Below are 13,252 nucleotides of genomic sequence, written 5' to 3' on the forward strand. Positions count from 1 at the left end.
GGCACTAAAGTAAAACTGCTATAAATGTGGCAAAGCAATTCACTTTTTGTCCTGAATAAAATGTATTATGTTTGTGGAAAATCCAACACACACATCACTGAATACCACTCTTCATATTTTAAAGCATGGTGGTGGCTGCATAATGTTATGGGTATGCTTGTCATCACCAAGTACTCTGAAGTTTTTCAGGATAAAACAAAAACAGAATGGAGGTAAGCACAGGCAAAATCCTAGCAGAAAACCTGGTTCAGTCTGCTTTCCACCAGACACTGGGAGATGAATTCACCTTTCACCAGGACAATAACCTGAAACACAAGGCCAAATATACACTGTAGTTGCTTACCAAGAAGACATTGTTACATTTTTTTACTTAAATCAGCTTGAAAATCTAAGGCAAGACCTGAAAATGGTTGTCTAGCAATGATCAATTACCAACAACCAACTTGACAGAGCTTGAAGAATAATAAAAAAAGAATGTGCAAATATTGTACAATCCAGGGGTGCAACGCTCTTAGAGACTTACCCAGAAAGACTCACAGCTGTAATTGCTGCCAAAGTTGATTCTAACATGTATTGACTCAGGTGTGTGAATACTTACTGTAAATGAGATATTTCTGTATTTCATTTTCAATAAATGTTTTCACTTTGTCAGTATGGGCTATTGTGTGTAGATTGGTGAGAAATGTTGTTTATTTTATTACAAAAATATTCAGGCTGTAACACAACTAAATGTGGAATAAGTCAAGAGGTATGAATACTTTCTGAAGGTACTGTACATTTAACAAATGTAAGCGGAATGTTGTATCGACACTGGGAGGCTGCTCTCTGATCCCATGTACCATCTCCTGTCATTGTGCAAGGCACTTAACCCCACACAAAGTAGAATACCTGTTAGGCAACTGTATAAAACACATGGTTAACCCTCAGTCTGGAGAGCTACTGGGTGTGCAGGCTTTTGATCAAGCCCTGCTCAAGCACATCAGAGCCAGTTTATCAAGGTCCGGTTGAGCAGCTAATTTCTAAAATGTGGTTTTTAGAGAGGGGAACTGGAATAAAAACTGCACACCCATTAGCTCTCCCGGAGGATGGTTGACCACCCTTGATGTATAACATTGCGACATCACAACCAAATACATTTTATTCCTTTTGAAATAATTTGCTTTTTCAGTATATCAAAGATCAAATGACTATGGTAGGCTACAAATATTTGTTTTCAGCTGAAGCAAGCCCACAAATGTTCTTCATGAAATCTACCTTTTCGAGTTTAGTCATATTTAGCCTATCTTAGCTACCTTAGAAGTGTTTACTTTGCATACATTGGATTCCCAAATCAACTGGAAGTATCTACAAAACACGTTTTGAAGCCACATAATCCAAAAGAAAGGCTACATCAAATATTATTTCCTAAAATTAATGTTTGTGATTCACAAATTATTATTTTGATTCACATGATTCGATTCACCACAATTGAACCGAATCCCAACTAATATAATGGCGAAGTGAAACTTTTCTGAAGGCACTGTAAGTACAGGGTGTCCCGAATGTAAACTGGATGTATTTCCTCCATTGGAAAAGCCTATAAGAACACTTTAGCTACTCCACGCTGTCCTAGCTATGGTTGGTAAAGCGGGACAACAACAAAAGATGACTGAATTACAAAATTGGCAACTTTCCAGTAGCCTACATAGTATGCACATTTACATCACAATTTTGCACAGTGAATTATTTATGACCGTTTTATAACCTTAACAAAACAAAAAAAAAGCTATGCCACTGATCTTAGTGTGTTTTGTGGGTTAGCTCCTTGTTTGAAGCTTGCTCTGCCACCATCTATGATGTAACACCAATGAAGTGGTTTTGATCATGTGGTTTCTCTGCAAGGGCTTAGTAACAATAGTTTAGATTTTCACTTGTCAGACCAATAGATAATAGGCAGAATCTACCGCACACCCAAAGCTGATTTGTGAAGGTGCTGGAGGCAAAACTGAAGAAACTGGAAAAAGTCTCTGCACACTTGTCAGACCAAGAAATAAAGGCATCAGGATTAAGCTATCCCAGTTTATATAATGTCCCACTTTTTCTGAATTCACCCTACAATACACTTTAACAATAAAACAAGAATGAAAGCTACAGTCAGGTATTCGTTTTTCAGCAAAATGACCACTTACACATGTTTTGGTATACAGCTGAGGGATGGGGCAGAGGGAATGTAACCCCTCTCCCAAAAAACTGGCTTGGTGAGCCAGTGGGGAAATCATGTTGATTTGTATTTTGAGGAAACGATCCAATTATGATAGTTGGATGGCGGGCCGCAAGTTAAATAACTGGCTACATGGAACTTTTAATTATAATCGTTTCGGGCGTCATAATCGTATAGGTCATGTAAAAAAAAAAATTTGTGGGCGTCTCAATGGGAGTACACACAATCATCAGTAGGTGGCAGCATATTTTAAGAAGTTGCAGAAATATCCGGTGCTGAGAGAATTTAACATTTCAGAGCAACTTCTTTGGTCTTCCTCTTCCGGTGACGGTGATAGCAGGTATGGAGGCATACATTTTGTCGCATATTTTTTGTCAAAGGAATCTGTTGTAATCTGGTGTTATAAAATGACAAATAGTATTTGAAATGCTATATTTCCACAGTGTTAGAAACCGTAAACACATTGATGATATTATTTAATGATTTCTTCTTATCCTAGTACTTTGTTGTTGTCGCCCTTTAGTATCATGCCTTCAGTAACGTTTAGCCCAAAGCAGAAATAAGTCCATTTTGGTACCAAAGCGCATTACCGTTTATGTGGTTTTACTGCCTGAGGTAGTCTTGTTTAAATTGCCAAAGCAAGGTGTATACTTGCAAGCAAAATGTTCTTTCTTGCTAGTAGGCCTCCTGTAGCTCAGTTGGTAGAGCATGGCGCTTGCAACGCCAGGGTTGTGGGTTCGATTCCCACGGGGGGCCAGTATGAAAAATGTATGCACTCACTAACTAAATCTCTCTGGATTAGAGCGTCTGCTAAATGACTTAAATGTATAGTAGCGTTGATCAGTAATGTTTACTCCATCCGCAGTCCCCAATACCATTGCATAATGAACAAACTAGCTAACTAGTTCATTATTTAGCTATCTAGTTATGTAGCTAATCAATCAGTGAATAATGTATACTACTGTCATGTATTTACAGGTATCAACATGGTCCAGCGCCTGACTTACCGTCGTAGGTTGTCTTACAACACTGCCTCCAACAAAACTAGGCTGTGAGTAGCATGATCTTTATCTAGCTAATTGCGTTGCAATTCCCTTGGCTTCCCTGACATTTCTTTAGCTTTGTCATTGTTAGTTATTACATTGCCTGGCATCTCTCATGACCTAAACTAATTGGTTGTTGCTAGTAAGTTATACTGGTTTGCACATGGTTGTACCTAGCTATTGATTTTAAATAGGAAGTACGAAAAACTGATCCTGGGATGTTTTCATCCCTTTCTAAATATTGTGGACAACTTTGTATATGACCCTGCTTGCAGGTCCCGGACTCCTGGGAACCGCATTGTGTACCTGTACACCAAGAAGGTGGGCAAGGCCCCCAAGTCGGCATGCGGAATCTGCCCTGGTAGACTGCGCGGGGTAAGTAATGTCCCATCTACAGTCAGTCCTATCTAAATAAGTCACTTGCTCTTTGGAAGAGCGGGGATAGAGTACCGTCTGAAACAGTAGTACGCCTCAGCTCTGACGATAGTTCCGCAGCCTGTGCTGCTTTTTCGGCGTGGCGTGGCTGAAGCACGCCTGTTTCATGCAGCTCGCCAGAGAAGTCCTTCCACTGTCGGGAGAAGTAGTAATGCATGTTAATATATGTTAATTGCATGCAAAGAAAGGTTGCTCTCGACCATACCCACAACGGAAGCACAGTATTGGCCTTGGATTCACAGGTGGAGGACTTCTGTGAGAGGTCGCTGTTATGCCTGAATTCGACCCAAAACCAACGAGGAAGTCTGCGGTTGTATGTAAACAATCGGTACATCAAACAAGTGGCGCAGTGGTCTAAGGCACTGCATCGCAGTGCTAGCTGTGCCACTAGAGATCCTGGTTCGAATCCAGGCTCTGTCGTAGCCGGCCGCGACCGGGAGACCCATGGGGCGGCGCACAATTGGCCCAGCGTCGTCCAGGGTAGGGGAGGGAATGGCCGGCAGGGATGTCGCTCAGTTGGTAGAGCATGGCGTTTGCAACGCCAGGGTTGTGGGTTCGATTCCCACGGGGGGCTAGTATGAAAAAATTAAAATAATGTATGCACTCACTAACTGTAAGTCGCTCTGGATAAGAGCGTCTGCTAAATGACGTAAATGTTAACTGTGCCAGCCCAATCTTAATTTCTATGCAGTTCGACTCGCCATGAATTCAGCGTCTGAACTGTGCGTAAGGGTACCTCAACAAAAACGCATGTGTGGTTGGGTGGGGAGAAATTATTTGATAATACATTGTAACTTTTCAGACTGAGCACAACACAATATTAGCCACCCCCTCCCCCCAACACACTGCTTCCACTGAAAACCATTGAGTTGTAGTCTTTTTTTACACATCAGTTTGTATGGTTTGAATGCGTCCTAAGTAAGGCTGAACGATTTTGGAAAATAATCTAATTGCGATTTTTTGCCCCCAATATTGCGATTGCGATTTAATATGCGATTTAATTTATTTATCCTTTTTCCCCTACAAAACATAATGAATGATTTAAATATGACCAACACAATAGTATATACATTTAGTGTGAAATGTTCTTTCCCATAGGCTGGGTCTATTTGTTAGAATTAAATTCAAACATGTATGACTTGAAATAAATGACATTTTTATTGAACTGCTCATTACAGAAACATCTGTGGCTTTGCCACTGTGCATTTAAATAATTTAAACAAAGGCATGAACTTTGTAAACACTGTGTGCAAAAGGTACAGTCTTAAGAAAAAAATAATTTTAAATTGTATGTATCTTACTGCTCCCAAGTCAGTAACATTTCACACAACTGAAACAAGGAATTTGCTTTGAAAATATTTTGTAAAATCAAAGTAAATAAAGTTATAAATAAAAAATGAGAAATGCACTTTTAATTTAGACAAACTATTTTTTATAAACGATTTGAATATTATAATATAAAATAGATGAGCCTCACTTATCTCAAGTACACAACAATAACACACCACACAGACTAAAGTTCACTACGAGTATGGCACTGCCAGCCATACTTATCCAACAGTTCTGTTCTCAGTGGCTCACAGGTTTTTTGCTAAGAAAACCAGAATATTGACTTTTTCTGGCTTCAAGGATGAGCGAGTGCAAGTCACAATATTCCCTCCTGTGCTAAAAAGACGCTCTGAGGGAGCGCTTGTAGCAGGTACACAAAGATACTTGCGTGCCATGGTGCACAACTGTGGGTAGCTGATCTTGTGCACCCTCCACCAAGCCAATGGATCATCTTCTCCATCAATGGTAGGAGTCATCAGGTAATTGTTTATCTCTGCCTCTGCGACATCTTCAAGATTTACAGGCAAAGAAGGAGAGGCTGAACTGGTCTTGAAAAAACTGCCAAGAGACCTCTTCGTCTTTTCCCCCAAGGACTGTGCACTTTGAGGCATCTGAACAGTTTCAGTACGAGACCTCTTCTCCTATTAGATGAAAACAACAGCCATTAGTTTTCCAGTTAGATTTTACAGAAAATTTTTGTTTTTGTGAAATACATAATTATTTACCCAATGATATGTACGTTGTGCCAAGTCTACTATCTCTGTCTTCAGACGAGTCTTGATAGCAGGGATGTTGTCTGTACTGATGTACTGTATTTTGAACCTAGGGTCCAGGAAACAGGCAACATCCAAAAGCTCCTGGATGTTTGGGTCTCCATATTTGTTATTGAGGTATGCTAGGACTTTGGTTTTTATTGATTTAGTCAGGTCAGTGTCCTCAGCATCTTCAGCCAGGACTGATGTGGCAAAAAGGTGGAGAACTGGCTTGAGGTAGGAGATGCTTACATACTCCTCTCCAGAAAGAGCATCAGTAAACTCCAGTAGAGGATGCAGTGCCTTGTGAATCGACTCCAACACGTCAATATCCTGCCAGGTTGGGATAAGGGAGCGTGCATATCGATCTCCAGACAATACCTGAGAAATGGCTTTGGCCTGTTCAAGCACTCTGGCAATCATCATTTCTTTAGAACCCCATCTTGTTGGGCACTCCGTTATGAGGTTGTGCTCAGGGAGTTTGAGCTCTCTCTGTGCCTCCGTCAGGGCTGCTTTCTTCTTCCAACTGTGGGAAAAGTGCCCCACCAGCTTCCTGCACAGTGCTGTTGCCCTTGACACTCTGTCATCTTTGAGTGCATTTTCTAAAAGAAATAAAAAGTAGTGTATTACACACAATTTGAGTTTTGATACAAGGCTCTCACTATTACACACTCAAATTAGCTGTAATTCTGAAATACACACATCCACAACACATCCTCTCTCTCTCTCTCAATTCAAAGGGTCTTTATTTGCATGTCAATTCTCTCTCTCTTTCTCTCTCTCTCATAAACACTAAAAAAACATGTAAAAAACAAAAACAAGAAAAGAAAAAAAATGCAGGTGGGCATTCCACCACAGACAGACATATGATATAAGCAAGTAAAATGAATTTACATATTAGAAAAGGAGTGGAAGTATGAATTTATTTAATCCCATCCGATTTATATAATATCATTTATATATATTTGTATATTCAGCTTTACTAATCGACGCATCTCTCTCTCTCGCACTCGCGCACACACACACACACACACACACACAAACACACACACACACACACACACACACACGATAACTTACCAATGGCAAGATGTAATCTGTGGCCAAAACATTGGAGCCTCGTCCATTCATTAAGCCGCGCAGCAAGCACCATATTCGACGCGTTGTCCGTCGTGATGCAGACGTGATTCTCCTCGTGGAGATCCCAGCTGACAAGCCCTTCTCTCAGGCCGGCTGCAATATTTTCCCCTGTGTGATCGTCTGGGAAGTAGGTAGTTTGTAGGCAGCGAGCTCGGAGGTTGAAATCTTCATCAATAAAATGGACTGTAAGACTCTGGTACGGCTCAGCTGTGCGGCTTGACCACATATCAGTAGTGCTAGCAAAAAACTCCACCGTTTTAAGTTCCGCGGCGACTTTCTCTTTGCACTTTTTGTACAGCTCCGGTATGGCAGTCTGACTGAAGTATGTGCGGGAGGGTATACTGTAACGTTTATCAAGCGTATGTATTAATGCCATGAACCCAGGCTTGGTCACCGTGCTGAGAGGCATCATATCTTTGGCTATGAACTCGGTTATTGTCCGAGTGATTTCTCCGTGCCGTTTTGAATTACGTTCATACGGAGTGACACTTTCGAACATTTCTGTCAGTGATCCCTGTCTTGAGGTATTTGGCTTGTCTCGCGCACTGATGCTCGGCATTTTGGTCATACAACTGTCATGCATTGATTTGTGGTATTTTTTTAAGTGCTGAAACAGGTTTGTAGTGTTACCCCGTGAAGTAGCAATCGGAGCACGGCATGCTCTGCACAACACCTGACGCTGCTCAGCATCTTCTTTTTTAAAACCAAAATAGTTCCACACCACCGACGTGCTGTTCCTCTTCGATATTAAAGTATCAGCTGTGTCAGTTTCTGACTGTTCCGTCGAGCAAGAGGCCATTGCGCTGGACAGCATGAAAAGTCGCGTCACGTGACCACCTCAAATCGCGCACGTTGCGATTAGAAAATCGCGTTCAGTCAAATCGCGATATTATCGCGAATGCAATTAATCGTTCAGCCCTAGTCCTAAGGATGGTTGAAAGCACTACGTCGAATGCCGAAATGGCACTTGATCCAAACACATCTTGAGTTCAATTTCATTACATTTGAAAATGTTAGGTTTTTGCATGCATTAATGAATCAATAAATACAATACATGCAATCAATTTGACTTTTTTTTTTACTAATATGCGTACCATGACTGATCAATAGCTTTGAAATGGTTTATCGCAAACAAGGTACTAGGATAGTGAATCGATGTTAGCTTCAGCTGTTTGCTAGCAAGGAAAGTTGGTCTACAAAGCTGGAAGCTACTGTTATCATCTTGCATTGTACAGTGTTCTAACCTGTAATGGACGTTGTTTCAACATTTGTTCAGGCCATGTTGCGTTATTAAAGTGTGTTAATTTCTGTGCAACATAAGTGGTGATTCAGCCCAGATTCCCAGTGGTTCCTCAGGACAGGCTAGCAATGAGTAAGTGGAGCAGGTACGGTGCTATTGCGCTAAGGGGGCATCGACTGCGCTGATAGACTTGATCTGCTCTCAATCAGTAGACTACATGAGACACATTTGAGAAAAGTACTGAAAGTAACGTTCTAGTACCAAACAGTTTTTCAGGTTCAAGTACCAAAGTTTCGGTATACTGTGCAACACTAGTTTCTCCAGAATATAACCCTGGGTTCAGGTGTGTGTGTTACATCTGTGCTCACAAGTATTTATTTGTCTTAAAGATCCGGGCGGTGAGACCCCAGGTCCTGATGAGGCTCTCAAAAACCAAGAAGCACGTCAGCAGAGCCTACGGTGGAGCCATGTGTGCCAAGTGTGTGCGTGACCGGTAAGCGAGCGTATCCCCCAACACCGCCTTTGTAGAAAATATGTCCACGTGTTGAATATGTCGGATGAAATGTGCGGTTTAATGAAGATTGATTCAGCGCACATCTAGCAAAATGTGAAGGTGAAAGACTGCAACTGCAGTCTTTACTGACTGCCCTATAAACTTATCGACATCCACATTTGTGGGGGGGGGGGTACCATACTGTCATGGAAATGTGTCTTCAATTAAATGACTTTATTCAATGGCATTGCATTGGTGTTTTGGCCAGAATAAAGGAGTACTTTTTTTGTTCGCATTTTTCTTATGCTCTCCAGAAACCCTAGACACAAGTGTAGATCTAAAACGGTTGGATACATGTAGGCAGTATGGCCATCTCCACCCAGCCTATCGGTGATAGTTGATGGAACTACTTCCATACCTATTCAGAGCTACATGACGTGGCTAAGGATTGTTTCTGTATGGGTCTCCACGGTAATGAAAATGTTTCATATTGGAGTAATGAACTCTGGGCTTGTGGTTAGTGTACACCCTGAGATTGGAGGGTTCAATTCCCAGTTGAGTTGTGTCAAAGACTTAAAAAAATGGGACTCTGCTTGACTCGGTGTTGAGGGCGGCCTGTCCAGGTGCTGTTTTAATTCACCAAGCTGCCTCACGCTACAGATACAGGAGATGGGCTCCTGCCCCATGGGCCATTCTGGCTCAGTTTACTTGCATATTGGACTATGCCAGTAAGATGTTATTACATTCAAGGCACCAGCCGTAGTTTCATTTCCATCCTTAACCCCCTTTTGTCAATTGATGCACCGGAGCGTCAATCTAAGTTACCTAACAAAACAAAAAGTGTGAAGGTAGTTTTGTGCCTACCCCAAAAAAGGGGTTAAATATGTGTAAAAATATTATATCCTGAGCTTTCTTATGTCTCCTAGATATAGGACAGACCCTTCTAAACCTTGTTTCTTATGATTTATTTTTTGACTGTCATTGCCATTTATGAATGTTATATGATGCGTTTCTCTGGGTTATAGTAGCAAAGGCCAAATTTAATATTTTATACTTTCTATAAAGAAATGTATACCTAAAGGGGTCCTAAAATGTAAAATGAAATGGATAAATGATCCACAGTATGACCGTCTTCAAACAATCCCCCCCAGTCAATGGTTTTGTTACATTTACCAAATTTAGTCAAATAGTTGTGAGAGTCTTCCTGGGGTGAGCTTTTAAAAGCAGTGGAACTTTCTGTGTGCAAATAATGTAGGGTGGTGTTTCTACAATCTACTTTGAAGGCATTGATCTTTGCAACATACTTTCATTAGATTTTGCTTTACGCTTATTGATGTTTGTATCATGCAAACAATGCCTGAACAACTCAAGATACCTGATCCACTAACGTTAACCCTTCCATCTACCACAGGATCAAACGCGCATTCCTGATTGAGGAACAGAAGATCGTTGTCAAGGTCCTTAAGGCACAGGCACAGAGTCAGAAATCTAAGTAATTGTGCGTTTGTACTGCTACAATAAAAATAATTTCCCAAAAAAAATGTCATTGGTATAACTGGCCGTAGTATTTCTACATTTTGATGTTTGATTTCAGTGTTTCTCAATGTCATTCAAAAGGCACTCGCACATCTGCTCTTGCTAGTATCACTGCTCTTTAATAAGCTTTACGTATCGGCCTCAATGTGCCGTTTTGAGTGAGTGGAGTTTGAAAACTGAGTGGGCTACTGATCATTGACATATGGACTTTGAGAAAGTGTTAATTACATCCAGGAATTGTGTATTCTTACTCAAGGGGCTCAGGCAGATGACATGAAATATTAAGATGGTGCTGTTTGCATTTTGCAATTCTGAAGGTGCTCAGTTTTTATATGTACCTTTTATTCTTTGATGGCCAATACAATGTAAACCAGTCATACCACTCCAAACAGTTTTGAAATAAGATCTTGTTGTTTTACGTCTGACAATTCAGCCTGCACTGGTTGAGGGACGAGTGTCGCCTGTTGGAAGATTGTCATCCATCTGACCAAATATTTAATGATCTGAGGCTGTTGCTGCTATCAAGGTGGTTAAGTGTCTTGTTCTAATTGGCTTGTGTTTTTGGTATACTCTGGCTACCCACAGGCTTCTATATCTACAAAAATTCCCGCAGATAATCTGTCTGAACAGATTGTAGGGCTTTGCAACTACCTATCAATGGACAGAAAGGTATCTCAGCCACTTGTGCTTTGGATAGGAATCCATCAAATATACTGAAGTGGATGATAAACCAGTAATAAACAAAAGTAAAACTATTACCAAAGATACTTTAACATCTGTGGTACTATTCTATTTTTTTTAAATAACCAAAGATGATGCTGCTTCCTCAACTATTTTTTTATTCCCTGAAAACACTCCACTTCGATACCGCTACTAACCGAAGTGACTTTCGTAGCCGGTTAGGATGATTAGATTGAGTTTAGGAAAAGGTTGGGGTTGGCAAAACTGCTCTCCTAAACTACTACGGAAAGACCATAATTATGGTTGTAGCTTTATCGAAGTGGGAATTAGCCATACTTGGAGTCGCCTCTAACTCCAAATGTGAAAAGTGGGCGTGTCAGCAAGTGGGAGGATCAACAGTGATGGGTGTTAAAGTGCTCTGTAATTGGTCAGATGGTTTTCATTGAGGGTGTTTTTTGGTAAAGGAAAACCGCCCAAAAACTCTCTTTTGGTATTTGTCGACGCAGTCCCAAAATGTTTTGCTTATCAGGTTTTCAAGTTATGACACTTTCAAAATACAGATCATCCCCGTAAGATGCATTTTGCTGCTATTTGTGGATTTTAGTTTAGCATTTAACATCTTACAGCCACACAGTCTCGTCAGTAAGCTCAGACAGATGTCAGGCAAACCCTATACCAGGGTTCTTCAATTCCGGTCCTGGAGGGCCGAAACACCTCTGTTTTTTTATCCTCTCCTTCTAATCAGGGTCTAATTCAGACCTGGGACACCAGGTGAGTGCAATTAACTTTCAGGTAGAAATATAAAACAAAAGTGTTTTGGCCCTCCAGGACCGGAATTGAAGAACCCTGCCCTATACCATCAGGTGGTATCACTCATTTCTGACACAGCAGGTTCGAGTGAACGAGACCCTGTCTTAGCCAAAGGTCATTAAGGTGCCCCCCAAGGCTGAGCGTTAACCCATCCTATTCAGTGTATACAAAAGAATGTACAAGTAGACACCTATATTTTCTGATTATACTGCCATCCTGGGTCTAATGTATAGACACTGTAGGTCAGAGAGTTTTGTGCAGTGGTGTGATGACCACCACCTCATCCTAAATGTCAAGCAAACTGAGGAAATGGTTTTTGACCCCAAATCTGTTGGTGACCACTCACCTGTTGTGGTCCATAATGTAGACATTACTCAGTTCCACTCTTACAAATGCTTTAGAGTCCAACAACGCCTTTCTTTTCTGTGTACAGTTGAAGTCGGAAGTTTACATACACCTTAGCCAAATACATTTAAACTCAGTTTTTCACAATTCCTGACATTTAATCCTAGTAAGAATTCCCTGTCTTAGGTCAGTTAGGATCACCACTTTATTTTAAGAATGTGAAATGTCAGAATAATAGTAGAGAGAATGATTTACTTCAGCTTATTTCTTTCATCACATTCCCAGTGGGTCAGAAGTTTACATACACTTAATTAGTATTTGGTAGCATTGCCTTTAAATTGTTTAACTTGGGTCAAACGTTTTGGGTAGCCTTCCACAAGCTTCCCACAATAAGTTGGGTGAATTTTGGCCCATTCCTCCTGACAGAGCTGGTGTAACTGAGTCAGGTTTGTAGGCCTCCTTGCTCGCACATGCTTTTTCAGTTCTGCCCACACATTTTCTATAGGATTGAGGTCAGGGCTTTGTGATGGCCACTCCAATACCTTGACTTTGTTGTCCTTAAGCCATTTTGCCACAACTTTGGAAGTATGCTTGGGGTCATTGTCCATTTGGAAGACCCATTTGCGACCAAGCTTTAACTTCCTGACTGATGTCTTGAGATGTTGCTTCAATATATGCACATAATATTCCTTCCTCATGATGCCATCTATTTTGTGAAGTGCACCAGTCCCTCCTGCAACAAAGCACCCCCACAGCCTGATGCTGACACCCCCGTGCTTCATGGTTGGGATGGTGTTCTTCGGCTTGCAAGCCACCCCCTTTTTCCTCCAAACATAACGATGGTCATTATGGCCAAACAGTTCTATTTTCGTTTCATCAGACCAGAGAACATTTTTCCAAAAAGTACGATCTTTGTCCCCATGTGCCGTTGCAAACCGTAGTCTGGCTTTTTTGTGGCGGTTTTGGAGCAGTGGTTCTTCCTTGCTGAGCGGCCTTTCAGGTTATGTCTATATAGGACTCGTTTTACTGTGGATATAGACACTTTTCTACCTGTTTCCTCCAGCATCTTCACAAGGTCCTTTGCTGTTGTTCTGGGATTGATTTGCACTTTTCACACCAAAGTACATTCATCTCTAGGAGGCAGAACGCGTCTCCTTCCTGAGTGGTATGACGGCTGCATGGTCCCATGGTGTTTATACTTGCGTATGATTGATTGTACAGATGAACGTGGTACCTTCAGGCGTTTGG

At 41.2% G+C, this 13,252-nt stretch overlaps 1 protein-coding gene across 1 annotated transcript; it reads left to right on the plus strand.

The window, feature by feature from the left end:
• Positions 1 to 2,532: 2,532 nt before the first annotated feature.
• rpl34 (ribosomal protein L34) lies at positions 2,533 to 10,178 on the plus strand. The gene is made up of 4 exons (XM_084156346.1): positions 2,533 to 3,251; positions 3,519 to 3,618; positions 8,529 to 8,632; positions 10,044 to 10,178. Exons 1-4 carry the CDS (start codon positions 3,187 to 3,189, stop codon positions 10,126 to 10,128), a joined length of 354 nt encoding a protein of 117 aa, XP_084012472.1. The 5' UTR covers positions 2,533 to 3,186; the 3' UTR covers positions 10,129 to 10,178.
• Positions 10,179 to 13,252: the final 3,074 nt, after the last annotated feature.

This window comes from Coregonus lavaretus (assembly GCF_964263955.1).
Source record: "Coregonus lavaretus genome assembly, chromosome: 39".
In the NCBI taxonomy this organism is placed as follows: Eukaryota; Metazoa; Chordata; class Actinopteri; order Salmoniformes; family Salmonidae; genus Coregonus; species Coregonus lavaretus.

Bases quoted from the DNA above. Each gene is read 5' to 3' on its own strand.
- rpl34 (XM_084156346.1), top strand. From the start codon at position 3,187: ATGGTCCAGCGCCTGACTTACCGTCGTAGGTTGTCTTACAACACTGCC. The intron at 3,619-8,528 runs GTAAGTAATGTC...TTTGTCTTAAAG, and splicing joins GCCCTGGTAGACTGCGCGGG to ATCCGGGCGGTGAGACCCCA. The intron at 8,633-10,043 runs GTAAGCGAGCGT...CATCTACCACAG, and splicing joins GCCAAGTGTGTGCGTGACCG to GATCAAACGCGCATTCCTGA.